Consider the following 20,270-nt stretch of genomic DNA (forward strand, 5'->3'; position numbering starts at 1 on the left):
AAGAAGGTTCTGGGATTACGGCCGAGTTTTGTCGAAATTAAGGTAACTGTTTTCATATTATTTATTTTCTTATGTAATTTTTGAGTTTTGTGGTATTTTAGTCGTGTTAATTCTGTGAATTCATTCATTTTAATCTGTGTATTTATTCTTAATCTGATGTGTAAATTATTCATCGCATACCAAACGTCTTGCGATCAGATTTAACATTATTTATTAGATTTATCTCTTTAACTGAACGTGGACAAATAAATTTCAGTAGAGTGTAAAAGAAAGAAATTAAAATCTCACATATTCAGACGAACAAAAATCCATAATTTTATTAGAAAATTATTCCGTGTAAAATGTTTGTGTGCTGAAAATGTTATTGTTGAAGGAAATCCTTACATAAAACTATCTGTATAATATATTTTCCAATTCAGTAAAATGACTAATAAATGATAATTATTTATGGTATAATTAATATTCCTTTTCTCTGATACGTGCTGCAGGTCCCCATTGCACATTACTCAAAGGTTGTTTGTTTTTAATCTGGTAAATAAAATAAATGAAACTAGATTACATTTATTTATGTATTTGGCACTCGTATTAGTACTTGCATGCGCCCACCTAATATTTATAAATTATATCCTAGAATATATATTTTTAATAATCGAAATATGAATTAAAAGTATTTGTTGCACACTTTGAAATAGTTTATTTTAGTCATTTTTAAAACAAATTGAAATGTGGGTCTGCACTCAATATAAACAAAACAATGAGCTGAACCTTCATCAGGCTGGCCGATGTGTAGATCAATAAATGTGGCCTGGAAATTGAATATTGTACAATTCTTTTAATAATTTCAGCTTTTTCTGTAGGTAAGAAAACACACATAGTGGTTAGCATTCAGTCATGTTTCACGTGCACTTTATTTATTTATTTAGTTTCACTAAAGGACGCATGAACCATCAAAAAATAATAATCTTTGCACGGATTTTGTTTCTTTATGATTATTTTTAATTTATTTAATCTCCGCGCCACGTCAACATTAATTCCTGCAACATTATGAATTAAAGATTTGTTCGTACGCTGCTGTTCCAGCTGCTGAAAATGTCTGAGGAGATCCAGGAGAAGATCCGAAACTACAAGACGTCTCCGTTTGATGCCCGGTTCCCCAACACCAACCAGACCCGCAACTGTTACCAGAACTATCTGGGTGAACAAGACCGCCTGCTTCACACACTTTCAAAATCCATTCGTGTGAAAATAAACTGCTGAAGATCATGAAAAGTTTGTCTCTTAAAGTACCGTAACTTCCAGAATATAAGCCGCTACTTTTTTTTCACGAGCTTTGAACCCAGTGTCTTATATTCTGGTGCGCTCAATAGTCCAGAAATTACTGTGTTTTACGTTTTTTAAATGGAAAAACTGAATTTCTCAGCCTCAGTGGAAGCATTTCAACATCATTTACCATTTGAGCATCTTCAAGAGGGTTTTACATTAAAAATAAACAAATTCAAGGTCGTTAAAGGACAAAAAAGGCTGAGTGACTCACTGAGATGAAGATTATATAATCTGTGACGTTTCTGATGTAGAGGGATGAAAGGGTTGGAGCAGACATTCACCTCTTATATACAGATTAAAGAAGGTTTCACGTAAAAAGTGTTTATTTTTAAACAGAATAATAAGATTAGATTAGATATATTAAGATAAGATTAAAGCAGTTTGTCTTTTATAATTACAGCGGATTAATTTAGGGGCTCAATCCTTTTTCTGATGCTAACGAGTTTCTTCAGCTAAAAACACTCGGCCTGAAACAGCCAAACATCTCGTGTGTTTTTTTAGTTTGAAGAAACAACAAAGTGGTTTATTGCTGTAACGGAACCAGTTAAATTAGTTTAATTTGAAGTTTTATTTATAATTTTATTAACGTTAACACCTTCCTTGCTCATTTACTTTACTGAATACATATTCTCAGTTGAATATGGAGTGGAGTGCAGCAGGTATGAACCTCAGGACGGAGGTTGTTTTGCAGCATTTTGTCATTTTATGTATAAATGTTATTTGCTTTAAAGCGAGCTCAGAGTTATTTCTTTGTCAAACTGGAATTTAGAAAGTCTAATAAAGTTTTTAGAGTCGAAGAAGAAGCAGGATGTTTGGTGCCAGAAGGAGGGAGAGGATGCTCGAAAAGCGTTTAGTTTTATCCGAGGTCTCTGTGAGGATTCAGGCCATCGAACTCCAGCGCTAAACGTTTTATAAAATTGTTTTGTATGAAATTCAGAAAAATCTCATCTCCAAGCGTTTAACAGCTAAATACTTTAATTTCTTTAAAGTTAATGTTTTTTTTCTACGTTGGCGCGTTAAATAAAACACAAACAGATGCTCCTGGATGAGGAGGAGGTTAAAGCAAGAGGTTGGTCTTTCATAGCTGCACCTGCCGAACGTCACGTGACACGTTCCAACATCTCAACTGTTTCTGTGTCCAGCACTTCGCTCAACTCCTGTTAAAACAATTCATTAGACTTTCTATAAGAAACTAAACTCATTCGCAGCAACATAGTCACACGTCTTCGTAGCTAACAGCTCCTTCTTTTCTCTATCTGACAGATTTCCACAGATGTAGCAAAGCTCAGTCAGCCAAACAGCAGGACCCGGCTCCCTGCGAGTGGTACCGGAGGGTGTACAGGAGCCTCTGTCCCATAGGCTGGGTAAGCTTCTGAACATAAAAGATGCACGGGGCAAAGTTAAACAGTTATGATTTCTAATTCCCTGCATTGAATCGCCAGGTTTTACTTTTACAGACTGTTTTTTTTTTTTATTACCGTAATTCCCGAACTATTGAGCGCACCTGAATGCAAGCCACGCCTACTAAATAATAAAAACAATTGTGCATATATACGCCTCACTTGTCTATAAGCCGCAGGTGTCCACGTTGTGACATTTGAGATATTTACACAAAAAGATTTTTAAAAACTTTTAATTAAATACGTAAAATACACAAATATGTACAGAAATGTGGCTGTTTAAATAAATAAACGCAGTAGCCTACCAGGAAGTCATTGATCGCTATCTTCGTCTTCCTCCTGCGCACAGGAAGTGGACCAAAGAATGGGACCTGTTCTTTAATTTCATTGGTCCGATTTTTTTTACCGTTATTTATACAGGTAGTCTCATTGTAGTTCTAGAATTGCGCTGCTCAAGGTTGGAGCAGCTCTGTTACTTTCATTCTGAGATTTTGCTTTTGGAAACTTTACTTCCTCTTTTTCTGGATGTAAATTACATTTTTTTGGATGATTGTTTCCTCTGGTATCAGATGCTGTGCAGCTGGAAGGATTTTTACTGAGACTTTTTTGGTTTTGGACATTTGTTATGATGCGTAACCATGGCAACAAGGCAGTTTTCTACAACAACAGCAGCTGATTAACATCTCAAAAGCTCAAATAATACCTCAACTACAGTCCCAACTCTCAAATGTGTTGAAAAAGATGTTCTGTGGATGCATTCCCATCTACCTGCCAGCTGTGCTCGAGTCCCTGACGACTGAGATCCTGGAACTAGCAGGAAACACGGCTCACGACAGCGGAAGGACAGGATCGTCCCTCGGCACCTACAGTTGGCTGTCCACAGTGACGAGGAGCTCTGCAGACTGCTGGGAGGCGTGGCCATCGCTCTTGGAGGAGTTCTGCCCGGCATTCAGGTGGTCCTAAAGTCCGCGGGAACCGAGAGGTCAGCCAAGTCTGGGTGGACGGATCGGACGGCATCTGCAGCCAGTTTCTTAGGATCCACTGTGGGATGGACCTTTACAAGAGATCCTTCCCATCTACAGCCATCAGTATCTATAACATCTCTTAATGAAATGAGGATAACGAGTTACAACAACAAATAATTTCCCTTTGGGATTAATAAAGTATTTTTGAATTGAATTGAATTGAATTGAATTGAGTCACGAGGACCCGCCCCCATGACAGACATGTGACGAGGCTAAATGATTTGGTGACATGACGTTCGTTAGCCTCTCAAAAAAAATTAAAAATCCATAAATTAACTGCAGCGTTGTTCAAAGTGTGTGAAAAAAGTAGAGGCTTATAGTCCGGAAATTACGGTAATTAATTGGTAGTTTTATTGATATTGTACAGGGATTTTAATGTTTGCCAATTTTGTTGTGTGATTGTTTATGTGTTGTGTTTTTTAATTTTCTCTCCACCCTAAGGGGACAATAAAAGTGAGGATGATGATTAATTCCTGCTGCAGGATGTTTCTGTCTCCATAACACGAGTTTTGTTTTTTAAATTGATCTTATCACTCTATAAAGTTTTGTTGTAACTATACGAACCCACCGAAGCGATGAAGCATCATGTTGTAACAGAATTGAGTCAAACTAAAAGAAAATATTTACCGGAGAGTTTTCCGTCCTGCTGATGCCAAATAAAAACTCAACTGCTTGAATTAAATTAGCACAAACTTATAAACATGTATATTAAGAATTAATATATATATATATTTTTTTTTTTAAGAAGAAAAAAGTACATCCTGTCTGTTTTTTTTTTTCTGTGATACTTTTATAACGCCTTCTTAAGTTTTAAAGTGTTTCTTCTCTTCTTGAAGGTGCAGCGATGGGACGAGCAGTTGGAAGAAGGAACTTTCGCCGGGAGGATTTGATCGCACGTTTCACCACCGCGGGCAACATTTTATTGTGAAACATTCCAGTATTTCCGTAGATTTAACTCATTAAAGCAACGTATTTTAACGTGGACCATGCTTAACTTCCTGCGGTGTCGTTATATTTTAGGTGTTCACCGTGAGACTTTAATAAATGTGTAAATCTCACAACAAACCTCATTGAGCAGATTCAACAAAGTGAATTTTCAGGACGTGTTAGTTGATTCCACAAAACTTAGAATGGAAAATGAGTTCGGTTTTATTATGCGCAACAAAAAAAAACACATTAAAAAAAGATTTAAAGGTGAAGACTACGTTAAAAGTTTAGTCTCAGCTTTTCCCAATAAACAATCCTTTGTTCATTTATCACCTGAGACAAGAGAAGACGCAAACAGACACAGGCGGTCCAAACATGTAGAAATATTAATGTAGTCGCCGAACCTTCATCAGGCAACGCTCAAGATTAAAAATCTGTTCATGGAGGTTTGTGAAGAGACGCAACGCATCGTTTTGGTAAAGGGCGAACCATAAAAGTCAAGTCAAATATCCTAAAGTTATAAAACAAACAATCTCATCTGATGTCCTGCAGTTCAGACAAAAAATAAAAACATCATCCGCAAGTACAGCCCAAAAGTTATGAAACATGTTTATATGAAGTTTGGTGTTAAATTGTTTGTAGTATTTTAAATAATTTGTGATATTTGTTTGTAATTGGTCGGACACTTAATGAACTTCCTGATTATAATATTAATAATAGTTCTTGAAATTAATAATAGTAATATATTTTTAAAGTGTTTATGTGATGAATAATGACCTCATTGTCACAATAAATATCTGCAAGAAGTGTCGTTTTGCCTCTTTAGACTCTTTGTGAGGGTTTGGAACACTGAGATTCTCAAAATGAAATAAATAAATAAATAAATAAAGCATAATGGAATAAGAAATGTTGGCTTATTTATGTCATAATGATGTTTTTCATGATAGCTTGTTTCATAATGATTTATTTATTTCATTTTGATCGTTTCGGTGTTCCATACAACAAAAACATCAGCTTCTGTAAAGTTTATTATCTTTTTTTATTTAACGTAGAGTTTGTTTTTTGGTCACTCTAACGATATAATGTTCATTTTTACTCTAAAATCTAAAGGTAAACAAGAAATCAGCTGATGCTCCAAAGCATCTTGAACTTTTTCTTGAAACCTTAGACGTGTGACGCATTTCTCCTTCAGTGACACTGAACCATCTTAAATGACAAATTTAAAAAATATTAAAAAGTAAAAAGGCTTAGATCACATTTATTTATCAGTCAGTTACAGAACAATAAATATTAATTTATGCTGTTTCCCTAAAAGTCTTGCATTAGCTATAAAACATTAAACAACTTTTAAACTTAGTGGAAAATCATAAAAGTAATTTCTTTAATTAATCTAAATTAAATAATATTTTTATACCTGAAGAGGCAGAACTTCGTGTCCTGCAGTCAGCTGCTTTCATGTCACCTCGTGCTCGAGCTTTTCGATCACTGATTATTTGTAAAAGAGAGCAAAGTTTTTAAAGCTCTAACAACTGCAGCATCTCTGACCGGCGTCACGTGGCCCGTTGCCCCAGCAACGGGCCTGCGTTGCATCAGCATCAGCAGCAGCCAAGGTCGCGAGGCAGAGGCATCGTGAAGGACACGAGAGAGGAAGTCAGGGAGGGTGGGGGCGGGGGGTGAACAATCAAGCCTCCTCGCGACCCACCGTCACCCACCCCCTTCACACACACACGCGCGCGCATGCGCCCATTCATGACCAACTAACCGAAAAAAGGCTGAGAACAAAATAGGAGGCCTCGCGGGATGTGGCGCACAGCAGACCTGGATTTCAGCACGCAACAGCGCAGGGGGCGGGGCGTCATCGCGACACCCCGGCGCCGAGCTCCTGATTGGCTGATGTGGGGACGGGGTCAGTCTTGACAACATTGCGTGATACGTGCGGTCTTCCTCGCAGCCCCGCAGGATTGAGGCAGTGCTGCAGCCCGCCGAGGGGGTGTTGGGAGGAAACCAAGGTTTGTCACAGTCACGACAGGTGAAGGTCCAGCACCGACCGCTCCGAACCGAGCTGGGATTTTAAACAGGTAGGAACCAAATCTGCGTGTTTTGTTTTGATTTGAACAAAACTGGAGCTCGGCTGCATCATCGGGTCAGTTTCTCTCCTTGAAACGAGCCCAAATCCACCCTGACTGTTGGTGGTTGTTTTAAAGGAAGTAAAGGACGCAGAACCACCTCTGGACCACCAGCCTGGTTCGGTTTGCAGCTTGGAACCCCACCTGAACCCCTCCTCCTCCCTGCATCCTGCAGATCTGAAACCTCAGAAATCACCTGTGATCAGACAAACAGCACACTTTAGAAGATGGAGGGACAGGTAAGGAAGTGATGTTATGTATGTGACCCACATTCAAAGGTCAGCGTTAAGGTCTTGAAAGGATTTGTTGCTAAAAGCTGAAATTAACCGAAGAATCCACCGAAAACATGGATGTGTTGGAAATAAACTGTGTCTCTGAGCAGATCAGTGTGGGAGGGGTGAACATGTAATGCATGCTGTTAGTCAACAATCAGTCCGCATGTTGGAGTCTTCCTGTTTGAGACAAATATCGTGTGTTTGCTGATGCCTGGATGCAAATCAGGATCATTTACACAGGAAGCAAACTTGAGTTGAACACCCATGACTGACTAACTGCGACTTTTTTATTTAATTGTAGTGTTTGTTTTAGGGTCAAATAATGTGAATATATGCTCAGGATGTGCATATTTGTTCTAATATTACTCCACATCCATTTCTAACTCCTGTTGGAAACTTTGCTTCATCTCATTTAACTGTTGCTGCTCATTTAAGCTCATCTAAGGATTCTGTTGACCACTATCCTTATTTCATGGTTAGAACACTGGGTTTACTGGTGCAGCATTAGAATGGTTCTGTTCTTATGTGAGTGACAGGAGTTTTTGTGCTAATGTTGGTAATAGTCTCTTTCCTGCGGGGTCCCGCAGGGTTGGATTCTTGGACCCCTTCTGTTTTCACTGCATCTGTTCCCTTTGGGGTCTGGAAACATGGCCTTTTGTTTCATTGATGATTGCCAGATTTATCTGCCTTTAAAACCCTATTGTTCATGCACAACTCACCCTCTGTTAAGCTGTCTTGATGACATCAAGGCTTGACGACTTCAAATTGTTTGTTTCAACGATCAGAAAACTGAAGTTATTGTGTTTAGCCCTCTACCTCTGTTCCTGTAAATCTTGACTCTCTTCAGCTATATCTTAAACAGTCTGTTACAAATCTCAGGATAGATTTAGACTCTGACTTTAAGTTTAATAAACAGATTGACTCTGGTCTACAAAAAAGCTTCTTCCAGTTAAGGCAGATATCTAAGCTTAAGTCAGTGTTGACCAGATCTGACCTTGAAAAAGTAGTAGTCCATGCATTCATTACAACCTGACTAGACTACTGTAACACACTCTCGGGGTAAGTCAGGTCTCCCTTCCACGTCTCCAGCTCGTCCACAATGTGGCAACTCGGCTCTTAACAGGAACTCTTAGGTTTGAGCACATTTCACCAGTTTTGTCCTCCCTTCACTCGTTCCCTGTACGTATCACAATTGATTTTAAAATTCTACTGTTGAACTTTAAGTGTATAATGGCCTTGCACCCTCATACCTCTCTATAAATACATTTGACAGGACTTAACATTGTATTGAAGCTACAAAGCTAGTATTTTTGTTCCTTGTTGTATCCATTTTCTTTACATTCCTTAAAAACACACGAGTTCAACTTATTTATGGAACCAGACCAAATGTGTCCTTCGGGGATTTGTGTATAGGACTTCTGGGAAATATAGGAAGACAAATTAGGCAAGTAAGAGCAACAAATTTGGCTATAAAAAAAGAAATATTGTGTCACAGTGTGGTTTTACAGAATAGGCAACACAAATGATCTGAAAACATTACAGGCTGGGTACTGACACACTTTCATCACACACATGGGAAAAACATCAATATATGTTATAAAGAAATAGATAGAAGGGCTTTTTCCTGAAGAAAAGCAACACTGCATTGGAAAATATGTTCAAAAAACTATATGGATTTAGTGGTTTAAAATTATTTAAAAAATAGAAACAAAATAAAAACATAATCTCTATTTAGGTCTCTGCTTAAGTTGAAAGCCAGAAGGGAAAAAAAAGAATTTTAAAGCAGAGACCCTGCACCTTCAGCTGTTCAATCTTTAAAATCAAGCAGTAAAGTCCAAAAATCAATCCAGAACCAAACAGGAAGCCTGGGGAGAGCTACCACAGCTGGAGTTATATGTTCATGTTTCTAGTACCAGTTAAAATCAAGCTGCTGCATTAATAATTAATGCAGAGATGATTTATCTAAAACAAACAGACAGAAAGTAACAATGGTCCAAGTGAGTGGAAATAAAACCAGGAATGACTCGTTCCAGGTCCTTGATGTGGTGATACATGACTTCACTTTGGTTTTAAATGGAAAAAAAGCTTCATTTCACCACTCTACCTGTTTCTCTCACTTGAAAGAGCTAGCAAAAATAAAACTATCTGTTATCAGAGTGACTGCATGTGTCTAACAGGACAATACTGTCCAAACCTGATCACTACTTTTTATTTTTTTTATCTTTAGAAATTTAGAAAGCTCATTTTTAGTTGAATAAGGGTTTTTAGGCTCAATCATCCAGATAGATAACAAACGAAGGTTAAATAATTTCATCTGGACCCGTTTCTTTAAAGGAGAAACGTTTCTTCTTCCATCTGGAAGACTTCATCAATCTGTGGCCTGCCAACCAGCTGTCCCACAAGTAGCTCTCATTGCTGTGTTTCAAGACAACCTCCTGTTGGAATCTCAGGAGCAGGCTTTTAACACATGCAAAAGGACCCATCTGTCCAAAACAATCAATCATCGTTATAACAATCAAATGTTTTAGGGCAAATGGCTGACTTGCTAATCACAAAAACAGCCTGAGGACACCAAGGCCAAAATAGTTCAGGAAAATGTTCGTAGTCTCAATCATCCAGGTAGATAACAACAAAAGAAGGTTATATCATTTCGTCTGGCAGTTTCTTTAAAGGAGAAACGTTTCATCTTCCATCTGGAAGTCTTCAGTCTGTGGCCTGCCAACCAGATCTGTCCCATAAGTAGTCCTCATTACTGTGTTTTAGTTGAATACTTGACTATAGTTGATTTATACTGTCTAAATTAATAAGCAGATATATCTGGACATCATCAGCGTAGCAGTGGAGAGGAGTCATGAAAACAGACCTCAAAGGCAACATGTACAGGTTAAAAAGAAGTGGACCCAGTATTGACCCTTGAGGGACCCCACAAGTGAGAGGAGCCTTTCCCTTAATGGACATAAAACTCCTGTTAGTCAGGTAAGATTTAAACAAGGAAGAAAGTTAGCTTTTGATGCTAACAACCTGTTTGCGTCTTGTCAGTAACGTGTTATAACCCACAGTAGGCCGAAAAATACTAAATGGTAAAAATTCAACAAAAAACAATGAAAAACGGTTTAGTTTACTGGTCAATTTTTTTTAGTTTTACTGTGCAAACAGACAAACATGTTGACAACTTGTTCAAGTGGACTCAGAGCTGAGGCAGGTAATTAAAACTTTGTGACGTGTTTTTGTCTGGAGTGTCATTGATGAACACCTTCGTGAGTCCCGCCCTCATGTCGACTGATTGACAGGCTTGTATTTTTGACTTTATCTTCTCTCCATTGACTTCTTGTTTGAATATAATAACATCTCACCCATTCTTTTTTATTAGCTTTCTTGCAGTGGCTGGTTCTTTAGTAAATATTAACTTTTCATAGTAGTGCGCTTTGCTAGAATTACGTTGCTACAAATGGATAGATGGTCTGTCTACACTTATCTGATGCTGTGTTCAACTGTACATGAACATGCACATTCATCCTCATGATTTGACTGAGCAGGTCGATTACCAGCATCACAGTTCCACTTAGAAAGGTTTTGATTGTAGCAATGAAGCTAACAATACTTCATAACCACAAATCATGGACAAACCATCTGGAGACTTAGAATAAACAGTTTTGTCTATATAGTTCTCCATAAAATGTGATTAGTTTTTGTGTTATTCACTGTGATGAAAGATGCTATGGTAGCTCAGTGGTCAGTGTTGTCGATGTCATCCTGAGGCTGCAGGTTTGAGCCCAGTTAGCATCAAGAAGGGCATCAGTACCTTTGGCATACGGAGCACATTAAACAAATTAGGCAGTGCTGTGCAGTATCTGCTTTAATGATGTTGCAGTGAGGATGTTTTATTAATGTATGCCTTTAAATAGTTTGTCTATGTTTAATGGTGGATTTCTTGCTCTGCGATTGGTTATTTGTTGATGACTCTACTGGTTTTAAGAGGTAAAGAAAGTCCAGGTTTCCTAAACAAGTTGAAAAGCATTTTGTCCCTTTATTCATGAAACTTGCTGTTCGGGTAATTCAAGCCAGACCACCTTAAAATACTCTTGGATTTGTTGAGCTTCTTCACGTCTTAAGCCTCCAGCATCACTCCACATGTTTAGCTGGTTCACCCGTCCACCAGGTGTGGTGTCCTTTGACTCGGTGAAGGCGTATTGATTCTGTGTGTGTGTGTGTTGCCTACATTCAGAGGTGCTGCATCAACAGAATCGTTTCTCCTTTTTTATTTCACGAGACCTTGCTGCACATGTGCATCTCTTTCTATTAGTCTGGGTCAATAAAGCTCCATGTTGCCGCTGCACAAACTAATGAAGGTGTGTGTGTGTGTGTGTGTGTGTGTGCAGAGAGTTCAAAACACTAAATCAAATGGAAAGAATGTGCTGCAGACAAGCAAACACAGATTTGTTTCAAAATAGACAAATAGTTGCATAATTTTTAAAAAAATCAACTGCACTTTAAGAAAAAAAACCAGCTTATTTTGGTCAATTAGCCCTAGAAAGCCGCGTGCAGTTCAGAATGAATGTGTGTGTGTCAGGATTGTAAAATCAGATGGTGTTTTTCTACAACGCTCCTCATAGCAACGTGTCATCTGTTCAGATTATCTGCCTGCTGCAACACACAGATTATCACTGTAATGGTGTTACAGTTTTCAGAGCAATGCTGATTGTATTTAATCTAAACAAACGCTTTATAGATTATTTCAAATATGTCACTAAAGTACAGATTTAGGAAGAAATGTGTGATATTTTCTTTTTTTTATTATTATTACCCATGCAAACAGCAGTTATTAAGATTTAATTGTTATCTTTATCAAAGCCATTTGGAGCGCTGTCATGCGATCAGAATGATTTAAACGCTGCGACTGAGGCAGCTGCAGAAAACGAGGAAGGAGTACCTCATGGCGTGTGTCGTGACTCCGTGTGTGATCATTGACCGGGCTCTGTGTCACTCCGCCAGCAGCTCTTTCCTCAAAGCATCTGTTCATTAAAATGAATGTTCATGGTTTCAGACAGATGATGGAGAACTGGTTTGTTTACTGGAAGATTTGCTTTGTGAACACTTTTCCCTCAGAACTCTGCTACACACTGCAAATGCCATCGCAGTCAGAAAATTAAATATATTGTGAATGAGTATATTAATGTTTCAATCCACTCCCATAGATAAATGGGCAATCGTGATTTTGCCTTTGTGCTTATGTGCATTTCTGACAGTTAGCAAAATATCTCAAGACTCTCTCAGCAGATTATAATGAAACGTTTAGGAAAAAATCCATTACATGAACATCGTCATCTGAATAATCTTTGGACTCAATCTGATTTAAGATCACAGCGAAGTGGTGTTAGCAGAAATACTAATGGCAAAACTATATCATGTTTACAGATATTGAGCAAAGAACTGATCTGATAGTAGCTGAGACTGATCCCCATCACACCTTCTGAGTGCTGATAAGATTTGTGATGTTTAGTTACCATTAACTTTTCCATTCAACTCTGTCTGTTAGCAAAATATCTCATGGACTATTAAACAAATTTTAGTCAAATTTAGAGTGTAGTAATTGGATACTCATCTAGAACTGATTCACTTTTTAGTCTTCTGATATAAAACATGAGAACAGAAAAGTCGTGCACATTTTGGAGCTCTTGCATTTTTTTTTTAATGCAACATTTTTTTTTAAAAAGTGAAAATTTTAGAACCAAATGCACAATAAAATTCTGTAAACTGAATTGCATGCGACTTATTTATCATATTAAATTTAAATTATTACAATAAAATAGCAGACAAATCCATCTGTTGCTCAGGAGTTTATGTTTATAACGTTTAAATGCACATTTTTTTTCAACGCACGTTTACACATTTTTACTGGCTTGTTGCATTAATTACCGCATATCTGAGTAAAAATAAATAATTAACATTATTTGAGTCAAAAATCTTTGTGGAATTTTATTGAATTTTACAATCCACAGTAAGTGTATATAAACCCTTGTCAGTGTCAGACACACCCAGTGCTATCAGGCGGTGGACAGGATTACTGATTGCTCTCAAAATGTCTCCTACACCTCAGGGATCTTATCAGGATGCAAACAAACGCAAGAGTAACGTAATTAAATGGATATTAGCCCGAAAGCTAAATTTATTAAATTCAGCACTTTAAAAAAAAAATGTCAAAATGGAAAATAAAAATGTCTAAAGAAGGAATGGATTGCCTTTAAAGTCTTTTTCAAAACACATGACATCAGAGAGAGTCAACTGATATTTGATCCTTCCCTGAGGACAGCAGGAGCTCCTGCACCCTCCCCCAACACACACACCACGACAGTCACAACACCCAGACATTAGCTACCTGCTTTACAGCAGCCAATGTTGAAGGATTTTATTTAGAATGTGATTTTTGTTTTAGACATCAAATAAAACATATACAAATATTTAAAAAATGGGAGAACCTCGTTGCTATTGTTCTTGTCCTGCTGCCCCTGCAGGCCCGAGTTTGGCCTGTCGAGGCCTAGTGGGCCACATGAATATTAAGGGGGAGAATGCAGTGAGGCCACACCCAGCAAATCACTACTGCTGCATTACCCTTCTATTTACTGGGTGTAAGTATGTATATCAGTTCTTCCCAATCACATCTTAATTAATGTGGTCTAATGGGGTCATCTCTATAGGCAGCCAGCTATAGCCATTTTTTATTATACAATGGGTCACCTATCTTATGTGGAGAAAGATCACGGCAATATGAAGGATGATACGTTCATCACAGGATACAGTCACACGATCACAGTGTAGTAACATGCACATGCGCATATATACTACATATATATGTGTGTGTGTGTGTGTGTGTGTGTGTGTATACTGCCAGGGGCGCAACTACATATTTTTGAGGTGGATGCGAACACATCATCGGCGCCCCCCCCACCCGCTCCTTTTTACTTGCCGCCTCATACAGCTTAGTCATGCACTTAGAAAATACAGTAGTAATATTACAGATTTTTTTAATGTTACATATTATATCAGGTGATCATTTCAATCATAAACAAATAAGAAGTTTTATAAAGTACAAATATATAACAGTAGTGGTACTCAGTCAGTGCTCAACATTTTATGTAGCGGAAATATGACATCTTAACAGCCTGGAGTCCATGTCAGAGTTTTAACATTTATGACATTTAAACTGTTACATTCCGTGACTTTGCATTTGCCCATTTGTCAAGTATAACATCAAATGAAATAGACCGTGCCACACTGTTTTCAATAGAGATCACTGCTAACTGGGACAAGCGATCATTGCTCATATTTGAACGAAGGTATGTTTTGATGAGCTTCAGCTTGCTAAATGATCTCTCTGCAGATGCAACTGTCAGAGGCATGGTTAAAAATACTCTAAGGGCTACTGTCAAATTTGGAAATACCAAATCAAGGTCCTCTTGAATTAGGAAATTTAACTTTTCTAGAGCCTTGTAACCCTTCAGTAGACGGCTTGCTGGGTATATTTCTTGAATGATATCTCTTGAAACATCACAAGTGGTCAGGGCATATGTGGTCACTGATTCCTCCAGCTCAGCTTTTGTCATGTGCTCCATTTTAGTGATGAATTTAAATTTCTCAGACACAAGTTGAAAATTGGAAAACCTCTCAGACAGCTCTTGGAGGAGTGTGTCAACAATAACATTGAAAACCATGCACCTGAAGTGCCTTGTGGGTTCCTTTTCATGATGACCAGTGCATGAATTGTCATCTGGGAAATTCTTTTGCTTCCTAAGTCGTTTCTCTTTGAACTTAGGAGAAGCATCCATTTCGATGGCTATTTTGCTTGCAATGTCAAGTGACTTCCTTTTTCTGTTTTGCGCCCCGGGTAGCTTTTTTTTCTGCCGCTCCATCTTGTTGTCAAGTGCACAACGAGCGGTAGTTCAAGATAAAAAAAAAAAAAAAAACGCGCCGAGTGCGTTCTCTTAGGGGCGTGTTCACAGCCACCTGTGTGGGAAGGGAGAGCGATAGGAGGGGAGGTGAAGGAGCAGAGGGGAGGTGAAGGAGCAGAGGGGAGGTGAAGGAGCAGAGGGGAGGTGAAGCAGCAGAGGGGAGGTGAAGGAGCAGAGGGGAGGTGAAGGAGCAGAGGGGCGCCTAATCAGTGCTGTTCCCCTGTTATTGATCATTTAGAAAATGCCTACTAGAAAAACATTTTTTCTACAGAGGGTTTTGACGCCCCCTGCAGTGCAGCGCCCCTATGCGTTGCATACGCTGCATACCCGCTTTTTGCGCCACTGTATACTGCAGTCCCTTGTTTATCGCGGGGGATCCGTACCCTGAAGCCCCACGATAAGTGAGAAACTGCAAAGTAGGGACAGTAAGTAATAGTTTATTTTAGTCTGATAATGCTCATTCAAGTCTGGACAGTTTTTTTTTTTTTTTTGTAGAGACGTTTCGCCCTCTGTCCGAAGGGCTTCATCATTCTGAGGAGTCCCAAGTAAACTGTTTCCCCACCAAGAAGTACACTCCTTAAGTGGACCAACCAGTTTGCTGGAGATAAGATGGTTTCTGGGGGCTGTCCTGTCCCTCGTCGACTCCTCCCAGGCAGGCAGCCACAGCCAAAGTTGTTCAAAGCATCAAAGTTTATTTTAGTATTTATATATGTGTATATATAAATACTAATATACGTATGTACTGTATACTGTGGTTAAGTCACATGACTGGTGCAAGGAATATCAGAGGTCCAGGTTCCAACTTCTGAGTAACCTCAGTTACGCAGTGAGCGAGAGACAACTTAATCATTCAACCTTTATTTATACAGGTTAGTCTCATTGAGCCTCACGGACTCATTTATAAGAGAGACCTGATTTTAACAAAGAATGATGACAACAATAGACAATCATAAACGAAAGCATATAAATTGAGAAAAATAAATGAAAGAAAATTATAAATTTACAAATTGTAAAGTGATGCAGATTATTAAAAACAGGAACATGTCTGCATTGTTTTTTGCCATGAACTTAGCAGTTGTAAATGCTCAATGACAGTTGTAAGCCATGGACATCACCCAGCTTAGCAAGGTCAACATCAGATGTTGGGGAACTGACTAACCTGTATAAATAAAAGTTGAATGAATGAAGGAATATTTTAGACCTAGAGGACAGATGGTTTGAGATGGGGGAGAAGGAAGCCATCTATGTTAAAAGAGAGAAACCAACTTTAAACAGAGGAGGAGGTCTCAGATTTCAGCTTTCAAAAACCTATAATGGAGCATTAGGCCTGATTCCCAGTCAGTTTCACTCCAATCAAGATGTCATTCATGTGACCAGAATGGCCCCTCTGTGAGTCAGGCCAACAAAGACCCTAACGATCCTCTATTTTGAGGAGAGTGTGGGCAGTTCATTCATTCAATCTTTATTTATACAGGTAAGTTCCATTGAGCCTCCTGGACTCATTTACAAGAGAGACCTGTTTGTGGCCAGTGCTGTGAACCCCAAACTGGAAGAGTGGCTCCAACAAGAACCCAGGAACAACCTCAGATGCAATCTGCATGTGAATCCAGTTTACAAAAACCCTCAGCTTTTTAAAAGTCAAACTCCACACTCTGTTTTGTTTTAACTGAGAAAGCTCCTCGGATGACAAGTGCAACATCTTCAGCCACACAGAATAGAAGTCTAGTTGTTTTTGTCTTTAAACTTTTTTGGATTTACTATGGCAAAGATGCTACAGCTCAGCAGATCCTACCAGTGGTGCTGGAATAATATACAGGAACATCTGTGTCAAGTATGGACTGGGGTTTCCTCAGCCAAAGTGGGAGATGCCACCAAGGGTGGTGGAGAATGGAGGGACGACAAGGGCAGCAGGTCACCTAAGGCTTTCTGCTGTCTCATATAGCAGCAGAAGAATGGAAGTGCTAAGATACTGAGGAACTTCCAGATCCAGACTGACAAACAGGTGATTGCTAACCAATTGGACATTGTAGTATTTGACAAGCAACAGAAGAAGACAGCGGTGATAGATGTATCAAGCTCAAGTGACTGTAACATCAAGAAGATGGAGCACGAGAAGCTTGAGAAAAACCAAGGGCTGAAAGAGGAAATACAAAAGTTGTGGAAAGTCAAAGCATCAGTAGTCTCAGTGGTCATTGGAGCACTCCGTGATGTGACCCCCAAACTGGAAGAGTGGTTCCAACAAGAACCCTGGAACAATCTCAGAGATCTCTGTCCAGAAGAGCACAGTCCTAGGAACAGTTAAGATACTTTGCAGAACCCTCAAACCCCCAGGCCTCATTGCCCCTTTTCCACAGTACCTCCTTGGCCCCGCTTTACCCTGCTCAAGCCGGTTCCATGTTCTTTTCCATCTTCATGGAAGCGGCCTGTTTTTCCAGTACCTACTTCTCTGCGGTTCCATTGAGGCCAAGCAGGACCCTAAAACGTAACGTCAGCGCACTGTTGGTCACTGATTGGTTAGGGGGAGGGATCATTGGATCTTTCAGAAACTTTTTACACCGATCTGCCATTTGCAATTTCTTGGAACCCGGAACAGTGGCTGGACCTATTTTAAAGATTTTAAAAACAATAATGACAACACCGTGATCTAATGCTGAAGTGCAAGTGTTTTTTGTGCTTGGTGGCCGACGACAAAATTCAGAGCGAGCTAGATGGAGCTCTGCCGTTCTACCCGGTCCTCTCCACCGGAGCCTCGGAGCCAGACTGGGCAGGGCGTCATCTCCCCGGCTTCGAGCTCCACTGTTCACCGTGGAAGATCCTCCGTGGTGCCGGCTTGGGCTCCGGATCCCGGCCTTGCGTGCTCTGCGGGCTGCTGACTCACAGAAGGCCGTTGCATGGACCCCTGCCTCACGTAATCATGAAGGCCAAACCCCGATCCCGACAGACAGGCGGACCGGGATGGATCTGGGATGGAAGGTGGAAACAATTTTTAAAAACATTTTATGTATATTAAAATTTTTTTTATTTTTTTAATCAGTGAAGATGAAAAAAATAAATAAATAAACGGTGCCGGCTTTATCATGAAATCCTGTTTTCACTTTAATGGTTATGTGTGTGTGTGTGTTTGTGTGTGTATGTTTAATTTGATCATTTTAATCATCTATATTCGTTTTAATTTACCAGAAACTTCAAAATAAATTCTCACCCTTTACTAAAACCTGTTTCAGCATCTCACTGCCACCAGCTGGTGAGCCGCGTGACGTCAATTTGAACCCCGCCCACTGGAACCGGTACTGGAAGCATAAATGGGCACTGTGGAAACGTAAAATGAAGCGATCCGACCTGTACCGGCCCAATAAGGGCCAAACCGAGCAGGACCTGTAGAAATGAGTCATAGAGGACCCGAGTTTGAATTGAAGTGGAACCAATCAAATGGAAGAGTAGGGCGAGCTACAGGGTTATATATTATTATAATATTTAAAAAATCTGCTGCCGGCACCATTAAAATATGTCTAAACTCATATTTGTTTAGACAGCTGTCAAAGTTTAGATAAAAACTTATACACAGCACAAGGTTTACTTTCTGCAGTTAAATTAGCTAAAGTTTTAGGGTCGCTCTGAAGGTCAGGAGATTTACTCTTAACACTCCTAAAATTAAAAGGGTTGTGCGCTCAATCATCCAGGTAGAGCCATCCATTCATCATACATTCTACCTGGATGATTGAGCTTCTAACCATTTTAATGAACCACTTTGGCCTTGGTTGTCCTCAGGCTGTTCCTGTGAGCAACAAGTTGGCCACCTGGCCGAAAACATTTGATTGTTGTACATTATGATTGATTGTTTTGGATGGGTGTGTTTGCCCTACTTATGAGATTCCAACAGGTTGACGTGAAACACAGCAGTGAAAGCTACCTATGGGACAGATCTGGTTGGCAGGCCGTAGACTGAGGAAGTCCTCTGGATGGGGGACGAAACGTATCTCACTTAAAGAAACTGATGACACGATTTAACCTTTTTTGTTGTTACTCTTGTAAGTAATTAGACTTTTAGATTTAAATCAATCCCAGTCTGTCTCTCTGCATCTGGTTGGTCCTGTATGGACAACACCCCTCAGACTAAATGAGTTCAATCCATACAGTTTGTGTATACAGTCTGACCTCCTCAGATATTGCTCTTTACACCAAGGGCAGCAGATCACCTGAGGCTTTCTGCTGTCTCATATTGGAGCAGCCATTTCTGCCTTGTCAGCGCCGAGTCTTTGTTACTGAGTGTGTGCTGAATGCCTGACATCAGCAGAGACAATAACACAGTGGCCGAATATCTATTGTGGCCCTGCTGGACGTGAATCCTGTGAGGTGGATTAATTATTAAAAGTAACTTAACTGAAGGGAAGTTTAATAAGCCTGACTTTTATTGAACAGAGATGGGTAACAAAATGGCTCCAGCCAGGATTACATGTGTTTGATGATAATTGAGACTTTTCTAAGACTGGACAAACTGTGAGGCTTTATGTATGAATCCTCACATCTTCTAACATTCTGAATGGATAACTTAAAGTAGTTATTTCTTAAAACTTTCACCTTCGGTTTGTTAAATATTAAGAGGTACTTGCTGTTTTTAATCATTACAAATGATGGTGTTTGAATAAAAACTATTGTTTTTTTTTAATCTTGTCCTATTTATCTTTTATACTCCAGTGTTTATACAATAAAAAGCAAACTCATTGACTTCAATTAATTTTGTTTATTTAGGTATCACCAATTCTCAATAAAAGTTATCTCGGGGCACTGAAACAAAAACATACAAGTCTAAATTATGAATCTAATTTAGATCCAGATTGAAATCCACTTACAGGTAATTAAATTCCCATTGGTGTAGAATACAGTCACACACAGTGCATTATGAAATGCCAGTTAGTAAACTTTAAAGAAGCCAACAGATTGCAATTATTGCAATCACCATCCTGAGCAACAAAAAGGTGACAGTGGGAAGGAAAGACTCCATTTTAACACAAAGAAACCTCGAGCAGAACCAGACAGGATGAGCGGCTATCTGCCTTGACCGTCTGGGGTTTAGATGTGACTAACAGCTAACAAAACTCCATCCATCCATACAGTACATACATACAGTACATACATATATACAGTACATACATGCATACATACATACATACATACATACATACATACATACATACATACATACATACATACATACATACAGTACATACATATATACAGTACATACATA

The 20,270-nt window shown here is 39.1% G+C and overlaps 2 protein-coding genes across 2 annotated transcripts in view; both read left to right on the plus strand.

The window, feature by feature from the left end:
• LOC119425244 (cytochrome c oxidase subunit 6B1) lies at window positions 1–4,678 on the plus strand. Its single transcript, XM_037692767.1, has 4 exons — window positions 1–42; window positions 1,081–1,195; window positions 2,587–2,687; window positions 4,585–4,678. Exons 2-4 carry the CDS (start codon window positions 1,090–1,092, stop codon window positions 4,636–4,638), a joined length of 261 nt encoding a protein of 86 aa, XP_037548695.1. The 5' UTR covers window positions 1–42; window positions 1,081–1,089; the 3' UTR covers window positions 4,639–4,678.
• A 1,928-nt stretch (window positions 4,679–6,606) lies between these two features.
• Window positions 6,607–20,270, plus strand: part of slc2a3a (solute carrier family 2 member 3a) — a 24,686-nt gene continuing 11,022 nt past the window's right edge. Inside the window, exons 1-2 of the mRNA XM_037693261.1 lie at window positions 6,607–6,753; window positions 6,880–7,040. Of these exons, the coding sequence (XP_037549189.1) occupies window positions 7,029–7,040 (12 nt within the window). The 5' untranslated portion in view covers window positions 6,607–6,753; window positions 6,880–7,028. The remainder of the gene's footprint in view (window positions 6,754–6,879; window positions 7,041–20,270) is intronic.

This window comes from Nematolebias whitei, chromosome 19 (assembly GCF_014905685.2).
Source record: "Nematolebias whitei isolate Nwh7 chromosome 19, NemWhi1, whole genome shotgun sequence".
Lineage (NCBI taxonomy): Eukaryota > Metazoa > Chordata > Actinopteri > Cyprinodontiformes > Rivulidae > Nematolebias > Nematolebias whitei.

Bases quoted from the DNA above. Each gene is read 5' to 3' on its own strand.
- LOC119425244 (XM_037692767.1), top strand. From the start codon at position 1,090: ATGTCTGAGGAGATCCAGGAGAAGATCCGAAACTACAAGACGTCTCCG. The intron at 1,196-2,586 runs GTGAACAAGACC...TCTATCTGACAG, and splicing joins CTGTTACCAGAACTATCTGG to ATTTCCACAGATGTAGCAAA. The intron at 2,688-4,584 runs GTAAGCTTCTGA...CTCTTCTTGAAG, and splicing joins GCCTCTGTCCCATAGGCTGG to GTGCAGCGATGGGACGAGCA.